Raw genomic sequence first — 23,383 nt, 5'->3', positions numbered from 1 at the left:
GGGAAATACTCTGGCAGTGTAGGAGTCTGTACCCTGACTACTGTCATTGCTCTGCTTTGCTCCTCTCTGCCTTTATTCCTCTAACCTGTGTCTCTCTTTTTCTCTTTCTTTTTTTTTTTTTTAACAGGACTTGAAGCAGAGATTATTTCTTACAGTATTTGTAAAGAACTACACAAATAAAGCCACATTCTGAGACAGATCCAGCATAACTACTGTAATTCAAATAAAAATAGAACTGTAAAAGCTTCAAAATGACAGAGTTCAGTCTAAAAACGTAGGTTTTGATTTCTTGTTTGTTTGTTTGTCTTCTGCAGAAAAGAGGCTCCAGACATTCCCTATAATTTAACTGTGACTGACAGCAGGAATGGGACAACCACAGTCAATTATGTCCCTGATACTTTATCAAACTTGTATGGCTGGGTGGTTCTTCTTCTGGATAAAGAGACCTACACATTGACATTTGACAACCCTTTGGTCAGCAAACAGCTCCAGGTAACACCAGAATGTTTTATAATTTCAAAATCTGTATCTGGAAGAGATAATCCTGCTTTCATATTTTTGGGTGTGCAGAGAGGAAAAAAAAACATTCTTAAATGCACTAAGAAAATCTCTATAGGCTTAGATAAGATGACCTAGTCCTTGAAGCTCTCAGTATTAAATTGGAGCAGGAAGATCACAGAATCATTTAATGGGTTGTGTTGGAAGGGACTTTAAAGACCATCTAGTTCCAGCTCTCCTTCCACGGGCAGGGACACCTTCCACTAGACAGGTTGCTCCAAGCCCTGTCCAACCTGGCCTTGAACAGTTAATGATTCAGTGTTCAAGGCCAGGTTGGCCTGAACAGTTCAGGGAGAAAGTTCAGTGTGGTGCTTTGGAATCATGGAGACTTTTACTGCATTAACACATGCTGAAGTATGGTTTTCACAAGACATTGTTCCTCTGCACCAGGGGGTGTCGATTTTTTCTGCATTTACCACCATCTTCTGCTTAATTTTACATCACTCTTCTTGTTTTCAACACACAAGTGTTGCAAAAGAATATGTTGCCTGTGAGAAACACCATCCTCTTTACCCCTCTATGCTGCACTCCACGGAGTTTTAATCACAGATTCGAGTGTGTTTATTTTGGTTCCCTCCTCTCTAGTATTCTGTGACATTTAGCAGCTTCAAGACTGGGAATTACTTGCTGGTGGAACACAAGGACCTTCCTGCCCATCTTGAGGTCATGGTGTCCTGTGGGACAAGGACTGGAGAGCCACTCCAGTCCCTGCCTTCGTATGGACAACACAGGAGCTGTGATTGGTATCTTGACAGCAGGTGGGGGAAGTTGACCTATTTGGGTAAGTGCAATGCAAGGGTTGCAATGCCCCTTTTTATTGAAGAATGGTCACAGAGCTGATCCTTTTTTAATTTAAACTCCAGATACACACAAGGCCATCTTTCAATGGCCTTTCAATAGGTGGGAGTTCCTCCAAAGTGTTAATTAAATAGATGAATGCACATCAGGTCCATTCCTAACTGATCAATCTGATGCCTGATCTATCAACAGAAGGAATGTATCATAAATAGTGGGTGACGTGACATCAGTTACATTGGAATTGGTTTTTTGGAGAGGCAAAGACATTAAATTCCACTAATGACCTCTGATGTCAGCTTGGTTCCTATGTCACATGTATCATTAAATCATGGGTAATCTAGATAAGATGAGCCCACTGAAGTCAATGGGATTATTGGGAAAGAATTTTTTCTAGGACTCGAAAATTCCAAAGACTTCTAGACCTTTGCATGTGAATATTTTGAGTTTGTATGCTACATTATGAGGACTGGTGGTCCTTTTTAAAAAAATAAATTCAGATATTTTACTGATACTCATTCAAGTTTCATTTATTCTTTTAAAATTTTGGAGATTTTCCACAGTTTCCATTCTCAGGCAAATAATTTCATAAGGGTCTAATCTCTATGTGTCAAAAGCAAGGTAGTGATTTTTGCTTTTATTAGTAATAGTAGAACCCTAGAACCTAGAATCACAAAAATATTCTGGTGTCTTTGAGAAGCAGAGTTTGTTCTTCATGATTGTTACACAGGGAAAGTAAAGATGATGACTTTTACAGTAAGAAAACTTTTTACTCATCCAATCCATTAGAATTTCCCTTGATTTGCACTAATGAGATGGCACGTAAATGGCTTTCTCATGTAGGATCTCTTTCGGAATGAGCAACTAGGACAACCATTGGGACAGTGGAGAAGAAAACACAGCTGGAATGAGGGCAGGCAAACCCCTGAGTCTGGTCTGGGAACAATGAAAATCATCCTGTGTGCAATTCTGGAGAAATGGGAAGCCCTCACCTTAATCTCAGTCTGAGGATCACACTTGCTGCATCCACGTGTGGTCCTGCAGCCAACTGCCATTGCACAGCTCGTGTCCATGCAGCTTAACATTTTAGCTCTCAAAACAGGCTGGATACATCCAGGCTTCAAGCTGGGAAAGTTCCCTGTCCTGTGCTAACTCCAGATTTATACTGGTCACCATCTGGTAGTTCAGGCCGAAGCTGTGCCAGGAACTTGGCCAGCAATATAACCATGTAGATTATTGGGGTCCAGGTTTTAGTTCTGTGTCCTGGCCCTGTTTAGATATAGTACAGTATAGATACTATAAACTTTTAGCTGTTGAGTCTAAGCCTTGCCCAAGATCATGACAAGTATCTACTGAAAGCACAAAAAAGTTTTATTATTTCACATTTACCTACTGTGTAAATTTGTTCTTCTAAATATAAAAGTTGACTGCTTCTCAGTTTGCATATCCTGAGTTGTACTGTCAGAGCAGCATGAGAAAACTCAGAAGATTACATCTTCTGATGTTATCTTGGTCTCTGCTGATGAAAATAAAGGAGATAACAGTCTTGGGAAGACTGAGACATGACATTCTTGCATCACTGATACTTTCTTGTCCTTCTCTAGCCCCTCTTTCCTCTTGATTTTTATTATGTGAAGAGCTTGTTGTTGTTTCTCATTTTAATAGAGAAAGAAACAATCATCCAAGGTACACGAGGGGAAATTTATGAAAACACCTAACATGTATAATTCACGCTGAGAATATTTTCAGTGAGGACTTTTATAGGAGTGAGATCAATAATTCAGTGTCAGGTACCTCATATCTATGCTGTTGGTGTAGGGTGAAAGTCTGAAACAAAGTGAGCAGATTCCCAGCCCTGGTGTGCCATTTCATTTCCCTCCCAGTCTACACCGTGCAGGCTGAGAGGGTGAGGATAATTAGCCAGCAGAGAGCAGACTCATGGCATGTGGTGGACTTTCCATCACTCAGTGCCCTTAGATGATGCTTGGCCATCTTTTCAGAGAAATACATTCTAGCTCTGCAAGAAGCTATTAGGAACCTCATGAGGAGAGATTCACGCTCTGTAGGAGGTCAGAGAAGGCTGCCACAATAGTCCCTTCTGGCCTTAAAAAACCCACCAGTCCACCCACTGACCCAGAGAGGACAAAACACTTGAAGGTCTGGCCTTCGCACCATCTTCCTACTTAACTCTGCAAGATGGGTTTTGTTTTATTTTTTTGTGGTGTTTTAAAATATTTTATTTACATTTAGCTATATGAAATAATTAGCCAACTAATTAATCCCGTTTACAAGCTTTGTCGGATTCTTCAGCTGTCAGTCATGCCCGAGCCCCGGGCGGGCGTGGAGTCTTAGCTCCCTCCTTCATCAGCCTTGGTCTCCATGGCTACAGGCTGCATCTGCTGACACCCCACTCTCTATTTACTGCTTAATTAAGAATTTCACGCTCAGCCCTTATCTGCTGCTAAGAACAAGAACACACTGTTAAGAAACTCCAAATTTAGGCTGCTGCACAAGGAAAGCCTTTCTTGTTGTCCTGCCTGCGTGGAGCCTCTTTAACTACCCTCTTGGCAACCGCGCTGCCACCCTTCAATCAAAAATCATTAAATGGGGCAGAGATAATGAGCATGTAGCATATCAAAAGGAGGATGTTTGCTCGGGCTAAGGAGGAAAAGCTGTAAGGGCCTATAAGCAGCCGCCACTTCAAAGGGAGAAGGGGCTGATAAAGAGTCATTTGTTCCTGTTTGACTTATGTAAAAGGTCTGGTATGCCGGAGTCCCGTCTAGCAGACGCGGGTCCCCCCTCTCCGCGCTCGTGTGTCAGCGGTCGGGCAGCTGGGCGCAAACAGCATCAGCCCAAGCATATAATCACTTGACTCCGCGCCCACAATGGGCACTTGTAGGGGGTGGCCGAGGGACAATGGGAAGACAATTATTGCAGCTGCTCGGGAGGGCCATAATTCTTCCTGCCCGAAGTCGCCGGCTCTCGCAGGGCGGAGGGGAGCGCTCCAGCCTATTAGTCATCCCCCGACTTTTGGAAGCTCCTCGCCGTGCCGGTGGGGTTTCGACAGCTGCTGGTGTTACCACCTCTTTGCAATAATTGTACATTCTGGCAGGGGTCAACTTACTTTTGACCCGCAGTTTTTGTGCCTGTCAGAGAGCCTTTTAGGGCAAACTGTGGGGAAGTGGCAGGGGTGCATTACATCCAAAATTAACGTCGCTAAATACGGATCAGATGCCGGCTCATTCACAAGCAGGCTCCTGAATTCACACAGCCTTTTACTCAGGCCTGCATGGGGAGAAAAGGAGGGAGAAGGGGAGGGAAAACTCCGTGACTGAGAAGATATTGTTATTTAAACGAAGCGGGCAGCTGAATGAAGCCACCTTGGCCAGCAGTTCTCCTTGGGCTCAGGCTTTCTCCATGGCCTCTTCCATCCGAAATTGCCTGGCGTCATGCAAGTGTTTGTTTATCTTTGGGGGAGGAAAAAAGGTCTGTCTAACACAAAAGGCAAGAAAATAGACCGTATGGAGGGGATTAAGGGAGTTAAGTTGCACGACGCTTGGAGTTTTGCAAATTAGGCTTGGGCACGGGAGAATGCAGAGGGTGCTGAATGGGGAGAGATAATTGTAATGGAGAATGTTTCTGTTATGTGGGTAATGATCCTATTAACAAAGGAGTCACTGCTACCTACGCACTTGAAACTCTGTTAACCAGCCCATAAGTCCCTTTGAAAATCGTCTCTTCAGACCATTTTAAAGGATTTGGTATTGAAGGACAGATAACCCCATCTGCATGCTGGGTGAAGGGGAGACAGGGGAGCTTGAGGGATCCCATACCAGTCATTTCTACATCATCAGCTTTGCTTTGACATGATTCAGCCTTCATAGCAACACCCTGATTTTCTCTGGGTCACCCATTGCCTTAAGAGAAACCTTCCTCAAAGGTCACTGGTGGGCCCTGAAATTGTGTGTGACTCTCCAAAACACTGGTGGGTTGGGGCTCAACCATGTTTGGGGAGAGTGAAACGTGATGTGACTGTGCTGCATCAAAAAAAAAACCAAACAAACCACTTATTGTAACAAGAGTGGTGGAAAGGAACATCACACTGGGACATCTGGGATGTTTTTAGGAGAAATATCCTGTGTAAGTTGCAATAATAACATTATGAGCTTTTTAAGTCTGTTACAAATTTCAGCATATGGTGCCACAGTGTGGTACTGCTCCTGGGTTAAGGTCTCTGGGCAATACTGGAACTGGCTAAAAAGCAGAGAGATGTTGATTGTCTCTTGTTCACTTTTGAAATGTTTAAACCATTTTCTTTTGGAATGAAACAAAGAGCTGGCTTCCTGCATGTCCAGATTTCTCTTGGCTTTTTCTGCTTGTCCTAAAATTGAAGGACTGGACACAAACATTATTGGAAACACCACTGAAAAGATTATCAAACTTTTTATTTACCCCAAATACATTTTTCAGTAGACACAACTTTTATGGAGATGGGTCATCCTGCTGACTGCTCAAGTAACTCATGTGTGAGTTGTTAAGAGGGCCTGAGGCTCAACCTCATATTACTGCTGTGTCAGAAGCAGGTTTATAGTTTCCATAGTTCTTAAAAAAAATAATTTGATTATACTTATTGTCTTTTCTAGATTCCTAAAGAATGATCTCACTTCCATTAGATTCTGTGGGTTCCTGTAATTTCTTTGTATAGGAGGAAAAACAGACCCTTAAGAATGTTTGTTTTTGATATTAAAATACAGAAAATAAATAAACACAGATATTTTCTGCAGCCTTATTGCTTGGGGGTAAAGGAGAATCCAAAGTTAAAGACCTAAATAATGGAGTTAATTCTTTACAGAGGACTGGTTGTGCAGGGATGGGTCTTTTCTTCCAGCCAGATAAAACTCACCCCATATCAGTTGTCTCAAGGGCCACTTGACCAGATGTGGGCTGCTCAGTGGCCTCCATGGAATGAAATGTCAGTTCTTGGCAAAGAGGTGCCCTTTGTAGTCACAGAATCATTTAGGTTCGAAAAGACCTCCAAGATCATCGAGTCCAACCTGTGACTGACCCCCAGCTTGTCAACTAGACCAGAGCACTGAGTGCCATGTCCAGTCAGTCCCTGGACACCTCCAGGGATGGGGACTCCACTGCCTCCTGGGCAGCCCTTGCTAGTGGTTGACCAGCCTGTCAGTGAAGAAATTCTTCCTAATATCCACCCTGAACCTCCCCTGGTGCAGCTTGAGGCCATTTCCTCTTGTCTTGTTGCAAATTGCTTGGGAGAAGAGGCCAACCCCTGCCTGGCTACAGCCTCCTTCCAGGTAGTTGTAGAAGCAATAAGGTCCCCCCTGAGACCCCTTTCCTCTGGGCTAAACACCCCCACCTACCTCAGTTGCTCAATTTTTCAATAGACACACAGATTAAAAACAACCTTCTCCTGGTGTGTGAGATCCTGTCCTTCTGGCATGGAAGCAGAGAGACCAGAGAACATAGCAGTTAAAGAAATAAGATGATGAAATGCCCTTATAATCCTGTCAGGGATGGTTTTTTGACCATGTGATGTCTGCAGGAGGAATTTCACGCCTTCACCTCTGCCTCTGCAAATATTAATCTACTGTAAGCAAGAATCTGTGTCCATTAGCCCAAGAGTATATGTGTGTGTATATATATATGCATATGTACATACATATATATGTATATATATAATGTTTTTTAACATCTTTTCTCACTTCAGTGTCCCCATTATACCATATTTCTGGGTATTTTCTGTAACAGATCCTCACAAAGGATGACAAAACACCCTCTCCCAGGTTCTCCAGCTTCTAGAGGTGTGTCTCACTGTGTGGTTGATTGTGCTGTCTAAAAAGTTTTGATTTCCCAGTGATGGATGTTAGCCCAATTGATGTTAAATAGCATGGAGCTGCTTGTTATTTGTAAGTCAGGCTATTGGAGCCATTTATCCTCGTTTCAGCCCTTCCTAATATCCACAGGCAAAATTCCGAGTCACTGCAAAGCTGATAAAAGACTGAGTTGCTCCTCCTTCATGTTCACTCAAGGAGCCCTGAACCAGGAGAAAGTTACCAGGACTATCGTCCAGAAGGCCTATATTTATGATTCACAGCCCAAACATCCAGGAGGAGCTGTAATAAGGCAGGAAATTGATGAGCCTTATAAAGGTTTTATACAACTAAACCCTGGAGCCTTATAACTGCATTTTGAGAAGAGTCACCTTAATTCAATGTTTACTAATGATGTCCTTCATCTGTATTGCCTGTATCTCTTCCTGTCCTGTAAAACCCAGTGATAACGGACTCAGGAGCAAAACAAAACAACCAGAAGGACTATGCCACTGTAGTCTTGATTAATCCCAAGGCCTTTATCTTTTCTGATCAGTTTTAAGGAGTATTTATGGGAAATGGCAACAAAACACGACTGATTTACAGCCATTGCACTTTGCACCCCATCAATATAAATAATTGTTACAAGTTACAAGGCTGTGGAGAATTCTGTGGAATATTCTGGCCCCAATTCCTGCGCTCATGGAGGGTATAAATGACTTTAAATGGTTTGAATTTTTATGCCCTGTGGTGGGATGACACTTCCAACATGAGAAATTTTTACTGTTACCCTGACTCTGGATAGGGTTAAGTCTTAATGGTTCTTTTTTTTCTTCACTACATAAGGGGATTGAACCCCTTTACGAAGTCTATACACCATATTGATCATATTTTATGTCTCCTCAGGATTTAAATTGAACAGCTTTTCTCTGAACAATACAAACATCCTTAATTAGATGATTTCACTCTAATGCCTGCAAAAGTAAGAAAACAAACAAACAAACAAACAAACAAACAACAAGCCTGACAAAATATATTTAGCCAAAACAGGACAGTGTCAGGTCTTGGTTCTCTCACTTTTCTTAAGGCTGATGCATCAGCTTTGACTCCTGGTTTGCCTTGTGTAAGTGAGAAGAAAGACCAGCATAACCATAAAAGTGCAGAGAGATGTATTGTCTGAAAACCACGTGAGCTGTGCCAAAGGGTCTAAATTAGTCTTCGTGTCATTCTTTCTCCTCAAAGGTTCACATTGTGGCCACTCAAGACATGATGGACATGATGGTGTTCGTTGTGAGCTCTGTGTGATGATTTGGGGCAGATTGGCTTGACTGATGTGTGGATCAGATCCCAGCTACCTTTGGGAGAGAAGGTGTCACTGAAGAACAGGGCTGAGGCACCTGATTACTAATTAATCAGACATGAGGAAAACCTCATGGAATCAGTTTCTATTTAATTATGGAAGCCTCATTTGGCATAGGAGCATATGCTGCTAACTCAATCGAGTGCTTTCAACTGACATCAAATAGTAATTATCAGAAAGAATCAAGTTTTTTGATTATTCATACTAATTTATTGAACACTTAAAATTAATGAACCTCAGTTATTTTAAATTTGCTCAGTTGCACTGGGAGAAAAGGAGGGAGGTAGGGGAGGACGGGTTTCGCAATTTAAAAGTGCAGAGACTTGTTTAAAGATAAAATAAGTAAATTACAATATGGCATGAAATCCCCTCGGTGGGTTGATACACACACAGGAAAGTTCCTGGCATGTTCTGGAACCGAGGGAAGTTCTGACAATGGCTTCATTGATACAATTCTTCTACCCCCCCAAAAAAAAATCTTCTAACAACATTTTAGGGTCACCATAAGGGGTTGGGCAGAGGACAGGAGATTTATTTGTTTGTCAGAGTCTTTCTATTTTAACCTATGGTTGTTCCAGTCTGGTGACTGAAAGGAAGTGCCTTTATATGCCACTGGAGATGAAGAGGAGGTAGGATTTGAGCTGGGTCTGAAGCAGCTTTCTCCTGCTCCTCTTTGATTTGCATTATCCTGGCCCTTCTCCTGCTGACAATACTTGGGCACAAAGGTTACAACTGTGATAATTGCTTCTGACCCCTTTTCACAGCAGAGAACACAGGGTCCCTGTCTCCAGTCTATAAAGTCTGACTAATTAAAGCATCTCTTTCAGATACCAGATTTTGGGGGGGGAAAAAAAAAAAATCAAAACCTGACTACAAAACAAAAGCTGTAATTCGCTTCTTGAGCCAGTTAATACATTATGCATTCAGTGGTGTGATATTGCCTGTGTTGGTGGAACTGCTGTGGATTTATAGTGGGATAAATGAGATTCCAGTTCCAGCCTAGAATTTCTGATTGTTGAATATTTTCTTTTAGCTGTTTCTAATGAGTTGTCTTGAGACCCTCCATATCTGTAAATTAAAATGTGTTTGTTTAATCCTTTCTCAAAGCATAAAAAAAAAAAAAAAAGGACAAAAAGTGCTTAGAAAACATGTGTAGTTGCTCTTAAAAAATGTTTTTGTAAGAAATGAATAATGATGCCAGGAATTCATGTGTAGCAATTTATTTGGTATGACTTTTTGCGTCTGTTCATTTGTTACTCCCTAAAATTCTCTGTGTTCAGTCACAGGAGCTGACTTAATTCAGGTCACACTGAAAGAGAAGAAAAGACTGGCTTTACCTACCCCAGGTGGGTGATAGTCTGTGTCAGAAAGGTTTGGTATGGGAGTCATACCATTTCTTTTTTTTATGGCTTTTTCAGGAATAAATTGCTATTTTTCACTTCAATATTTTGCACATCTATCAACCCAAGAGAGGTTCTTGGTATTCATTTAAGCATTTCATTGAGCCATATCTACCATTGCTCAAGATAAATGTGTGATTCCACAGTGTAAAAGACTATAAACTTTTACTAAGAAATACCATGGCAGATCAGAAAGGTCATGTAGAATGTAAGACTACAGAGTATTTTAGTGCTTCGTAGTCTGACATTGCTTCAGAGTTTCATGTTGAATCAGACAGAAATACACACTAGAGACAAGGGAAAACCCCAAATTTTGATATTAGTTGCATAGCTGCCTTGCTATGTATCATGTGCATTTAGGGACATTTTTGCAGAGTACCTCCCCCAGAACAAACAAGGGATGGAAAGACATACCCAGCCTTAAGGAGCACCACAAAGATTTAATTTCTCTGTGTTTCCCCGTGTTGGCAGTGGATGTTTTTTCTACTCCACAATGTTACTGAGCTGGGTCTAGCCCCCTACACTTAGGCATGAGCTTGCTCCTGTGTTTTCAATACCCAATTAAGCCTTCCTCAAGGAAAAAAAATGCCAGAATTCCCTTTACAGTGGTAGGGCAGAAGTAGGTGCTTGTAGAGGCCTCCAGAGGGAGGCCCTGCCTGCGTTAGTTTAGGACTTACTAAACTTAGTGTGCAAGATTTCCCCTTGAAGGCTTTCCTTCATCTCTTGATGGCAGAACAAACTTAAGGGCAATCAATTTATGAAGCCTGGTTTGTTAGCCCTCTAAAACAAAAGTGCAAGTCAAGCACCTGCCTTTTGCAAACTCAGTTTATTCCAATATTTTCCTCAGGCTCAGGAGTTTCCTTTTGGATTTAACTGAAAAAGAAATCTTTTGGGAATGAGCAGGAGTTGCCACGTCTTGGTCAAGCTTCTTTTCCAAGGCAGGTCTTAGTCACCCCTTGGAATGGGAAGACTCCTGCTTTTCTGAGTGCTAACAAGCTTGTAAGAGTTGATCATTCATTTCTAAAAATCTTTCATACTTTGGGAACTTGTGGAAATTCCCATACCCTGGGAATCCAATTAAGCATCTTTCTTTAAGCACGGAAGATAACAAAGAGCAGTTAATGTTGCTTCATCAGTGACAGGAGGCTGATAATGTCACAGATGCTTGACTATCAAAGAAGTGGTAATTCTTCCAGCTAATGAAAATTATAATTCTGTCTTTGTATTTCCTGCTTTGTAGATCCCTCTGGTGCTGTCCTGAAGTGGTCACACCCAGAGACATGGAATGATGTGGGGAAAGGTTGGGGTGGATCCAACTGCAGCATCCCAGGCCCTGGGGAAGATGTCATCATCCTGCCTAGTACGTAAGGAAGGAAAAGTCTTTAATTCCTGTAGAGGGGCTGGGCTCTGTACTTTCCTCTACACTAGGAAGTATATTTGTGTTGCAACATGGGCTCCTTGGCACTACTGTGCATTCAAGTGTGTGCAGGACACACTTGCCCCTTGTCACATGGAAATCTTGACTACAGTACAGGAACGTAAGTTTTGGAAGAGAGTAATACTTCTTTTCCATTTATACACAGAAACACACACACTTACACTGTCATTCAAGCTGAAGCATGTTCATGAACCTTATTTGAGGAGCAGAGAATTTCAAGGCCCAGAACCATCAAGTCACAAGGAGCTTAATCTCTTGACCCACCTCTCTGTGTTTTGTGCAGGGATCATATTTTATAGTTCCACAATGGTACAACCTTCCATTTTATTTTCCTCTTGCAATTCCCACTACCAGTGATAATCTCTCAAACCATTTCCCATGGATGCCTCCAGGACATTTTAGCTCATGTCTGTATTTCAACCTGTATTCCAACTTGAGCTATATGCGGATCCCAGCTCAACTTGCAACATTACCTCATGAAAACTGAATTCTGGTGAATATATAAGGCAATTTGCAATGAAATCTGGAGTAAAAACTTGTGATAACCATTTTATATAAGAGCTGACCCTGCTCTGATGAGGAAGTTGGACTAGACGAGGTCCTGAAGCCTGTTCCAGACATAAGGATTATATGATCCTATGAATATTGTGTGGTATGTACCTGACATGTTCTAGGATGTGGTGCTGGCTCCTCCTCATTTGTTTGAAACCAGGTAAGTCACTCTACCTGCCACAGCACCACTTCTGGAAATGGGGATCACACTGCTCCATGTCTATTCCTCTCTCCTTCTTTTTGGCTTGTGGCCTTTGTGGAAGGCAGTGTTTGGTTTGGTATTTTTCTGTGGAGCCTCATTCATAGTTAGGGCTTCTCTGACCTATGTCATTAAAAATAATAGATATGTATATTTTCAGGTTACATTAAGATTTATGATCAGCCTTCAGTGAACATTTAGTTTAATCTTTGATTTTCTGGTAAATATGAAAAAAAAACACCAAACACCAAAACCCTTATATTCTTTTTGAAATAGCACTTTTTTACACTTCTAGGGAGAAGTCACATTGAACTGAAGAGTGGATAATTTATATTTTGTGATTAAATCCATTTTTCCTATTAAAAAAAAAGCACAATGTGTGCATTTTCCAGGTCTACCATCTCACTGGCTATAATACATGACTGTGGTTAAGTACTAGTTCAATGATAGTATTATATAGAGCTCCAGGGCTCAAGGCACTTGCTTATAGGATGATACCTGGTGCTGTTTGAAGCACTCCAGGAGCATCCTGGCTAAGCCATCAGACAGCTCAGTTCCTACTCCATTCTTACCTCTGTCATATTTGACCCCTTATGAAGCACTAAAGAGTAGGACATTTCACATGTGCTTTGCTCTCTTTTGGATCCTCTTGCCATGGATGGATTTTGCACACGTATTTTGACGTATTTTGTCCTTCCTACTCTCCAAGAACAAGGCCAGAGACTACACCAGAACATCTGTCTCAGCTTCTTATGTATCAGGTTATATCCAGTTAACCAATATCAGCCCATGATTGTCAAAAGCCCAGAAACATTTCAGTCTTCAAAATCATGTGTCAGGTGCAGATATGAAGAGACACAAATGACAATTTATGCAGAAGCAGGGAATAAAAATTGAATAAATAATTAGGTTTGTCCAAGAGTTTGGAGTTCTGTTGTTTAGATCAGATCAGATCAGGAGAGAGGAAGCTGGATGCTGAAGTTGTGATGGTCCTTTGGTGCATTGCAAACTCACCTGTGCATAAAACTCCTCTGTGTTTCCTGCAAAGTTGAGGCACATCCAGAAAAGGGCAACAGAGCTGGGAAAGCGTCAGGAGCACAAGAAATGGCTGAGGATGCTGTGGGGGGCTCAGCCTGCAGAAAAGGAGCCTCAGGAGGACCTTCTCGCTCTCTACAACTCCCTGACAGGAGGTGGAGCCAGGTGGGGGCTGTCTCTTCTCCAAAGGAAGGAGTGATAGGACGAGAGGAAGCAGCCTCAAGTTGCACCAGGGGAGGTTTAGATTAGGAACAATTTCTTCACTGAAAAAGTTGTCCAGTCCTGGCACAGCTGCCCAGGGCAGTGGTAGAGTCACCATCACTGGGCGGATTTAAAAGACATGTAGATGTGGCACCTGAGGACATGGGTCAGTTGTGAGTTTGGCTGTTACGGGTTAACAATTGGACTCAGTGATCTTAGAGGCCTTTTCCAACCTAAACAATTCCATGATTCTTTAATACTTTCCATAAAATACTTATTTTAGCTGCCCTATGATGCTGACCATGGCCTTTCTCACGTACCACTAGGCCCTTCACGACTAAGCCGTGCCTGGAGCATTGCTCATTTCTGCCTCCAGCCCAGCCCGACTGATCTAGTTCTTGGACTGGAGACAACACTGCTGGATCAGCATGGCGATGCACCAGAACTAATTAGCTCTCCTGAGAGACAAAGCTCGTTAGCTTGGGCCTGGCACTGTGCAGTGTGACCCTACAGCTTTTGGGGTCAAAAGTAATGTCCCATGAATTTAGAGCAGTGCTGGTTTGGTCAGTTTAACTGGGGCATGTCTGTGCTGTGGGGTGAGGTACAAGGATTCTTCCTAACATACTGGTGGCTACTGGTTGAGCGGCAGCAGGGTAAAGATTGGGCTGTTAAATATAATCTGGGTCTTACCCTGGGCAGGGATGGAACTGAGGGGCCAGGACAATAAAATCTGCCCCAAACCAGAATGCAAGTTGGTGCCTGAGCAGCAGGATGAGACCCTTGGAGTTCCCAGTCCTAAATCACCTCCTCAGTGCAAGGTGCTCCAGAGTGTACAATAAAACTGTCCCTGCTCTTCAGAGGGGCTTTACTGGTCAAAAAACCCCCACAACAAAAAGCATAATGGATTAAAAAGAAAGAGGTAAATGGGAACTGAAAATGCACTACCTGCTAGAACAAGTGGAGAGCCACACTCTGTGAATCTTTTTCCTACCAGCAATAGGCATGAAGCTGTGTTGGTGGAGTTTGGGTTGGATGTCAAGAAGAGAATCTTCACCCAGAGGGTTGTTGGACACTGAACAGGCTCCCCAGGGCAGTGGGCCCCAAGACTGACAGAGCTCAAGGAGCGTTTGGACAACACTCTCAGGGACAGGGTGGGATTGTTGGGGTGTTTGTGCAGGGCCAGGGGTTGGACTGGATGATCCTTGTGGGTCATGAACACAAGCACAAGCTGTCTATCATACCATCTACTTTGAGAGGATACTGGTCCGTTGTGTGCCTGCCTCTTCTGATCATCCTCCCTCTATTTTATTGCTGCTTTCCCTCCTCATTCTTGCTGGCTTGGATATGTTGAGGCACTTGTTTGCATTGGAGTCAACAGAGTGCAGGCCCTTAAACTGGAGTCATGGTCCTCACCAGTGAGATAAGGGCACTGGATTTGCTGCTCAAATAAAGGCATTTAAAATGCAGTCAAGGCAAGATGAATTTTTGGTCCTTTTTTCACTCTTTGCTTTGCTACCACAAGTGTTGGAGTTTCCAGTTTAAAGAAAGTCAACCCCTTGCTTGGACCCAAGTTTTAAAATGAAATCAACAATTTTTGAACTTGTGTTTAATTGTAGCATTTTACGAACGTTTCCCTTCCCATTTCCACCGGTTTGTGCATAACCTTCTAAACTCAGACTGACTCCAAATGGCTACAAAAAAATGAGAGTTTGCTCTTGTGAGAACAAACATTCTACAAACCACCCAAAATTTATGCTGCCCTGCACACCCAAATAAGTTTTTGTGATTCACTCCTGGAAAGATGCAGCTGTGTTTTACTCCTTACTCTCTTCTAATTACTTAAAATTCTCTTTTGGGAGCCACCGATGGTGATTTTCAGGTTGAAAGCCAAGACACAAGCCTGCTTTTGGTATGCTGTGCATTACTGGGTTAGTCCTTTCAGCCCCCAAAGAACAGTTTTGGAGTTATAAAAGCAAATAATAGATGTTTAGTTCTCATTTTTAGCATGAGGAAGAGCAGAGAAAGACTTTGATCTGACACTGTTGAAATCTCTGAATGAATGTGAATTCCTAGAGTTCACTGAAGACCCAGGGCACTGCCTAAAAATTTAGCTAATGAAAGCCTTAATTTGCTTATTTAACAAAATAAGCAAAATCACATCTTTAGGCCTGCCTCGTGGGCTGGACTCTGGTGGATCCCTCCCAGCTCAGGATATTCTATGATTCTATAAGTTTGAAAAGGTTGAAAATACCTCTATTAGCAAAATATACATATTAGAAACCAGGTTTTTGTGCCGTTGTTTGGCGTCTGCTTGACACATAGAGGATGATATTTGGAGAGCCTTGAAATTGGGATTGTGTACAAAGTTATTCTTTTTGTTTTTTTCCCCCCCCCACCCCCACCTTCTTTTGAAAGCATTGATGAGACTTCAGGATCTTAAAGATTCTTAGTACAAAAATGAATTTCACTTGCAGCAGAGGCGAGTCCCTCCTGTTAAAGTGGTTTTTAGTGTTGGTGTATTACAAGCCCCCTCAGTGTCTGGCTCTCCAGCAGATACGAGTCTCTTCCAGCCCGATCTGGAAATCCTCAGTTCAGGCTGCCACAACTTGTGACTTTATCCCTGGAGGTTCATCCTCCAGGGCCCCAGCAATCCCACGAGGACCTCTCGCATGCGTCAGGCTTCAACAGTCGCACCATCTCAAAAAACAAGCTGCAGGAGTTGAGTCATGCCATTCCAGCAGCCAGCAGTGGCATCAGCTTCCCAAAGCTCTCGGATTTTCAGGGCTTTGGTTTATGGCTTTCAGTGTGACACAATCCTGATGCAGCGTGCTCTGGGTGGAGGGAGAATGTGTTATAATTCCAAGCAAAGGAATGCTGTTTTGAAGGCTATTGATATGATATCATGTAGCCTCTGGCAATTTCTATCTCCCTTTTTTTTTTTTTTTTCCCTCCATTGGTGGAATTCACTCTGTTCTTCATTTTCTGATTTTGATTTTCTTTGAAGTTTTCTGTTTGAAGAGATGAATGCTGGAGTACTGTATCTCATATAATAGCTCTCTGTTGTGCCTGATTTCCATTCAATGGCAATGCTATGGTGTTTTATACAGCAATGCTGTTGATCAAAGGCATTTCGTGTCAATGCTGGAGTCATTAGTGACTTCTCATCATTGTATGTCTGAACATTAAAACTCTGCCATACCTGTGAGCTTTTTGTCTGAGGAAAATAAATGTACAATGAAACATTGCCCTGTTTTCAGACTCAGACTATGGTTTGCTGAGAGTGGTTGCTTGCCACTATAGAAATATCTTCATGGAGGAAAAGCAACTCTGGTTTGTCCTTCTCTGAAGATAAATCCCTTGAGCTCAGTGACCTAAAGTTTATTATTTTACCTACTTAGTCATCATCTTCCCCTATGAGATAAATGAGTGTATTCTGTAAGGACCATGTGAGGAAATTGCATTTGAATTTGTTTGCTTTTCTCCTCAAGTGTGGAAGGACTTCTTTCCCCTCTCAAAGGAGTGTTCTGTTGTTTCTACAGAGCAACATTTCACCATCTGAACACTTCACACCCCAAGCATCACACCCCAGAGTGTTGTCCTTTTAAACTGAGGAAAATATAGGTTTGCAGAGGTATCTCTGAATGGGGAAATTTCTCACTCCTGTGTTTCAAGGCTAACACATGATTACAGAGCAGTTACAGAGCAGTCAGCATTTCCTTTATAAAACCTTTTTTAGAAAGATGTGCAACTCAGCAAAAAATATCTGTTCCGGACTGAAATGTGACATATAAATGGCATGCCTGGGAGCGCTGCTTCTTTTCCTTGTAAAAATGTTTCAGGCTGTGTTTGATGAATATACTTATGGCCTTTGTCAACCGCAGCTTTTTGCCACATTCTTGGGCTGTGATTTCACAAACTAGATTCTCCCCTTCTGTCTGAGAGATATCATTCTAACAACATCTCCCCCCCATATTCTCCTCTCTGTTTCATATCCTCACATACTGTGCCTTCCCTTCTCAGCTCTGCAGGGCATGGGACTCTACCTGTCCTGTAAAGAGATTACAGACAGGAGTTCCTTCATGCCCGTAAAAACATATTAAGTACAAACAGTATAAGATTTAGGGGAAGGAAAAAAAAAACAACAAAACACTTGCTCCCTAGAGATTTATTACATCTGAATGCTGTGAAAATTTTGCATGCTTGAAAGATTTTTTAGCCCAAGGATGCAGGGAATCTGTTTTGGGATGAGGGGTTCAGAGTTACCATGGGTGGCTGCAGTACTTGGCATAGTCCTCAAGAACAGAGGTCCTGGGCTTTCAGGGTGTCCCTTGCTGATGTCCAGAGAGAAAGAATAAAAAAAAAGGGGGGGGAAGGAAGAGTTGGGATTATTACTGGGTTGCAGAGATAAAGTAGGAACATGTATGTAGGAGACAAACAAATCTGTAAGCAGAGCCAGGACCCCAGACCTGAAAAGAGAACCTGAAATAGAAATTTCCTTTCCCTGGAAGCTGTTTCAGTGTTGCAAAACTAAGGAGCCAAAAACCTAGGAAATGCTATTATTAAAGGAGTCTTATATTTAATATAAATCAGCCTACTTTTCTTTCAGTCCATTTCTGAGTGTACTTCATGGGTTTTCATAGAGCCATATTGATTATATTTACTGCAAACAGGGCTTGGGAATGTTTCTAAATCTTTGTGCTAAACAGTTTGAGTCAGCCCCTAATTACATATTTTGTACTATCCATTGTGTGGTCATTTGTGCCTTTATCCAAAGCAGTTGTTAATGGCTGCGGGCAGAAGAGAAACTGTGAAGTAGCCGATCCACTTCCCAAGACAATTTGGCTCTTCTTATGTTCCACACCAGAACGGTTTTCAAACAGCCCATTCTCACCAATCTGTCAAAATCCATTGGAAAATATGTGTGTTCCTGAATTTCTTCCGTTTTGTGTGTCTATGCCTCATAACTAATGCATGTGAGATCAGTGAAAGTCACAGAAAATCTCTGGGTAGGGTAGGATCAGCTGTCACCATGTTGAAGATTTTAATTTTCTGCTAGCTATGTCTGTGAAAGTCTCCATTAGATCATGTCATTGAACCCCTTGCTAAGGAAATACCTTGCTTTTCATTCTTCCAGGAACAGTCACTGAGTCAGAGATGCCCCATATCTGGAAGCTGTTACTGTTGTCATTAACAAAGGGGGGATGGAAACCCCAATTTCAAGGCCTGAGCTGTTTTCCAGAGCAAGCAACTGAGAAGCTCTTAGTGACATCAGAGACCATTAGATAGGCCCTCAGGGTAGAATTTACCTCTGTACAATGGGCTACCTCTAAAGATACACCATTTACATCCTTCCTCATGTCCTACTTGGAAAGCTTAAGTGGCATTTAAAAGGTTCCCAGGTGCAGACTTGTAGCTTTAGGAAGATGATGCTGTCATTGGGCTCAACCCACAACTATCCCCATTCTGTTCTGAAATGTAAAAATGTCCCCCTTGCTTTCCCCTTTAGGATCTGAGGGAATGGTACTTCCCCTGATTTATTAGAGGAGAATGAGTAATCCTGTCAACACAGAATGGAATAGCTCATGGTGGACCCAGTGACTGGTTGAACTTGGTGATCTTAGAGGCCTTTTCCAACCTTAATGATTCCATGTTTCTATGAACTCTGGCTTCCTGTAGACAGCGTTGGTATAAGCATCCTCTTGGATGGTGAGGAAGAGGTGGGGTTTTATACAGGAAACCTAGGAGAGCAAAGCCAGGCTGCACAGAGGGAAAAGCAGTGACAGGGTGTCACTGGAGGGAGGTTATGGTGTGTGGCTACAGCTTGTCACCCTGATCACTGCTGTTGACAAGGTGGGGACTTGCAGACTCTTGCACCACGAAGCACCTACTTGATACTGCTGGGGTTTTTTTCACTTTCATCAATCCCAGAATCCCAGGCTTGGAAGGGACCTTAAAGATCATTTAGTCCCGACCCTCCCACCATGGGCAGGGACACCTTCCACTAGACCAGGTTGTTCAAAGTCCCATCTAACCTGACCATGAACACTTCGAGGGATGGGGCATTTTGTTCCTGGCTTTTTCAGGAGAACTCTCATCCTTTTCAATACTATGAGGGAAAAAATGCTGTCTGGACAGAGCTTGACTTAGACCAGGTTCATTGCATTGGGTGATCAAGTCTTACTTTCAAAACAAAGACAGGTGAGATTAATATGTCTTTAACTTGCTGCCCTCCACATTAATTTCTAAAGGTTCAAGCATCATATGATGAGACTTAAGCATGCAACAATGTATATGATTCTATGAAAACCAATTTAAATAAAACAAAAGGGAAGCCAAGCTGACATTTTTCACCACCACGCTACACTTTTTGGCAGGTGCTGTTGGTAGGCTGCCATTGACCTTAACAGCCCTCTCCTTTGTTCCTCAGACCAGACCATCCTGGTGGATACAGCTCTTCCCCCTCTGAGAGGACTCTACATCCTGGGGACCCTCGAGTTCCCCAGCAACTCCAGCAACGTCCTGAGTGCAGCTTGTGTCGTGGTGCTCGGGGGTGCTCTGAGAGTGGGTAAGTGAAGAACAGGTGTTTTTCTGGATGCCTGGGGTTTATTTCTGCTGCTGATAGGAAAAAGTGTGAAGATAGGATGTAGAGTGTTGCTATAAACATGCTGTCCAACCTGATGCCCTGTAGATATCTGGATATCTGCAGGTGTGGACACCTAAAATCCACATTAAGCATGACAATTATCCACTGGAGCTAATTACCTATTAATAGCAGCACATTACAAAGACTGCAGTCTTCACCTCACTGCTGGTTTCAATGTGTCAGAGATTTTATCTGATATGTGTAAAAGTCTTCCCTACTACTTGGGGGTTCCTTTATGGGACAGTAATTCCTCAGGGCAGGACCTACCCTGGTATTCAGGCAGTGCCTGGTGTCTGTGGACATTAGTAGGACACTTTTTGTGGCACAGAAATATTTAAAAACAACATAAAAAGAGTCATGGAGAATCCCCAGAATGCCTGGAAATCATGCAGTGTGGCATGAAACAACTGGATTCTGCACGTTTGTGCCTCTCATCCCTCTGTGCAGATGAGCACCAGGACCCCAGAAAGGTACCACTCTGCCTCCTCTTCTTGCAGTTTTCAGAGTCCCCAAAGTCACTGGAGCTGTTCCACGTTATTTGCAATGGACAGGATCAGTGTTTTTCCATTCAGAAGTAATTACTCACATAATTGCCTTTAAATATTAAGGTTCCTAAAGCCAGGCATCATATTTACTTACAGGAATCCTTAGGATGCTGGGATCACATTGTTGATCATTGCTTGACCTTTCTCAAGATTGGTTTCATGAACTTTAAAAAGAGAATTTGTTTGTGTAATCACCTCCTGAGGAAGTCTGCTCCAATATTTGTTTGTTGTTAATCTCGAGGGACTGTTTAGTTAATGCAGTCCTGGCCAAAAAAGTTATTTTGCTGTCTTGTGTTTTTCTTTGGAAAAAAAGGTTGGAAAGCTTAATCTGTGAGGTTAAAATATATATGTATACTTAAAAGAGTGTCAGTCATTTCTTACTTACGCTCCTTTGCACTTTAAATATGGGTTCATATTGGTTTTAAGAAAAAGCATGTGTTCATTGCTAAAAACACTTATTAAAAAAACATTGAGGCACTTTGCTGCACAAACTCCCCTCCAGCACATCTGTGAGTAGTAATGATATTAAAAGCCAAGCAGGTATTTGCAGCTGTTGAGTCATAGTCCAGCATCTTTTGGAGAGCTATCCTTGTTTCAGCTGTTTCAGATGATGGTGGGTAGAGACTGCAAGTTTCCCACATCTTACACTGGTTTCTCTGCTTGCTTGTAGAGCTGGGAGTGCATGTTCTTTCTTTTTTTTTCCCTCCTTCCTCTTTCTCTTCCCATGTGTTCGAGGCCTTAAGGTAACGTCTTGGAGCCCATCTGTCCAACCCTGCCTGTTCCATGCCTGAAGGAAGGGTTTTGAAGCCCATCTGTCCAACTCCACCACACCCTAAAGAAATCCTGACACAAAACAGATAATGAGACAGTTTAGTAAACAGATTTAATAGATGTGGACATCAACATTCAGCGTTGCCTGAGCAGGATCTCAGGTTGGCATCATGTGAGCCAAATCCCCAGGTCCTGCCTGTTGTGTAATTTCTCCATGCCCTGTTTTCAATGTAGCAGTCTTGGACCATGTGCTGTTGCTTTGATTCCATGGCCTGGGACAAAGGCTTTCTGGTAGAGCCCAAGTGTGGTTTTCTTTGTTTGTTTGTGTTTTTTTTTTTTGGTTTGGTTTTTTGTTTGTTTTTTTGTTTTTAATTAATTTTTTTATTTTATTTAAACTACTAGAGAACAATGGTAAGTTTAGAAATACATCTTATTTGGACTTTGGTGTCTTCCAGAGCTCTTGGCATTTTATCTACAGGGAAAAAAAAACAAAGTCAGGAGGTTCAAATTAAGACTATAAGTATGTAGGATCTGAGTGGTGATGAGAAATATATAACAAATAAAAAAATCAGTTTAACATTGGAATTTAAGAAACACAAGAACCTCAATAATATTATTGAAACAATAATGTACAGGCAAACTGGGTTGAGAAGGTACAGTATTAGCTGGGAGATCACGATTCTTGCAACACTTTTGACCTTGCAGGTTCAATCATCACTTTCCTCTTTAATGTAATGATCACAATCCAGTGGGAATTATGACCAACAAAATCATTGGGACATGTGAGATGATTAAAGATAAAGAATCTATCAGACCCCTTTGAAAACCCAAGGTAAAATATGTGGATCTCTCCCCACAGTAATTTCTCTGAGTGTTTCTAGGCTTTCATTGTTCTCAGATTCAGAAAGATTTTCTGATTACTTCTACTCTAGTAGCCCTTTCTCTCAGATAAGGAGCTTCTCTGTTTTACTTAAACCTTGAAAGTCTTTTATTTGATGGTGATATTTGCAATAAAATTTTAACAGTACCTTTTATTTCTATTTCCCTTTGTTATTATGCTGTAAAAACAAACAAACAAACAAGCAAACAAACAAACAAAAACCTGGCTATTTTTCCAATTTATAGAATGAGAATTAGAGGTTCACAGAGATTAAGAGATTTACTAAATATCATTAACACACCTGTCTCACAATAAGATAAGCAATTTTTAGCCTGATATCTCGGAGTTGTTTTCCATTCTCAGCTAGGATGATTCCATTTATTTTAAACCATAGGCATTAAAACACAGATGATATGTGCAGAAGGTGCCCTGTTCCACTGCTGAACAAAGCCCTCAGCTCTCCATAAGGCTGAAGAAAACACTGAACTTCACTTGGCAAAAATTGATCTTCTGGACTTATCCTGAACTCCACTGAACTGAGCTGCTCTTTGCTGGCAGGCTGGTTTTACTTTTTACAGTAGAATTTGCCAAGTAATTATCCAGATAGGATTGGATTTCTCTTTTTAGTTTCAACATGTCACATTCTGTTTTTCACATATCTCGTGATGGCTGCTTGTCAGTCATGTCACTCATTGGAGGCAAGAAGCCTAAGGTCATCATTAGCTCATGGCTTGATTGTCTGGAGATGAAACCCCAGACAATTCTGATGCCTCTTATCTTGCTCGTGGTAAGAGCTCTAAAACACTCACCTTCTTTTCAAGGAAGAACCCCCTCGTTGACTTCCCAAAGGGTAAATCACTGTATTTCATGAAATGGCAATGTGTTAGTACTGATTAATGCTCAGCATTATAACAACAATTAGGGCACCAGTGAGCTTCACTGATTTACTGTCTTTTCCAACTTCTCTAGTTGTGTGGGACCCACCTTCTTTAGCTGTGAGCAGAATCCCATCCTACAGTCAGGTATCACCCCTTCACAGCTGCTCAACTTGTATGAAGATGGAACAGTTGCTGCTGTGTTGAAAGCAATTTTTCATCCTTGATAACAACAACAACAAAAAATTCTTTGAAAAGCTGATTGCATCATCTGAATCCCCTTAAATTAATCTCTCAGCC

General features: G+C 42.0%; 1 protein-coding gene across 1 annotated transcript in view; it reads left to right on the top strand.

Annotated features, from left to right (window-relative positions):
* Nucleotides 1-23,383, top strand: part of PKHD1 (PKHD1 ciliary IPT domain containing fibrocystin/polyductin) — a 252,844-nt gene that overhangs the window by 142,828 nt on the left and 86,633 nt on the right. Inside the window, 5 exon segments of the mRNA XM_050316128.1 lie at nt 315-492; nt 1,144-1,339; nt 9,825-9,890; nt 11,185-11,304; nt 19,797-19,934. Coding sequence (XP_050172085.1) covers nt 315-492; nt 1,144-1,339; nt 9,825-9,890; nt 11,185-11,304; nt 19,797-19,934 — 698 coding nt within the window.

This window comes from Myiozetetes cayanensis, unplaced genomic scaffold, assembly GCF_022539395.1.
Source record: "Myiozetetes cayanensis isolate MyiCay16 unplaced genomic scaffold, myiCay2020 scf2-11, whole genome shotgun sequence".
NCBI classification, from domain to species: Eukaryota; Metazoa; Chordata; class Aves; order Passeriformes; family Tyrannidae; genus Myiozetetes; species Myiozetetes cayanensis.
The sequence above is the reverse complement of the archived record's forward strand: the minus strand, read 5'-3'. Positions and strand labels throughout refer to the sequence as shown.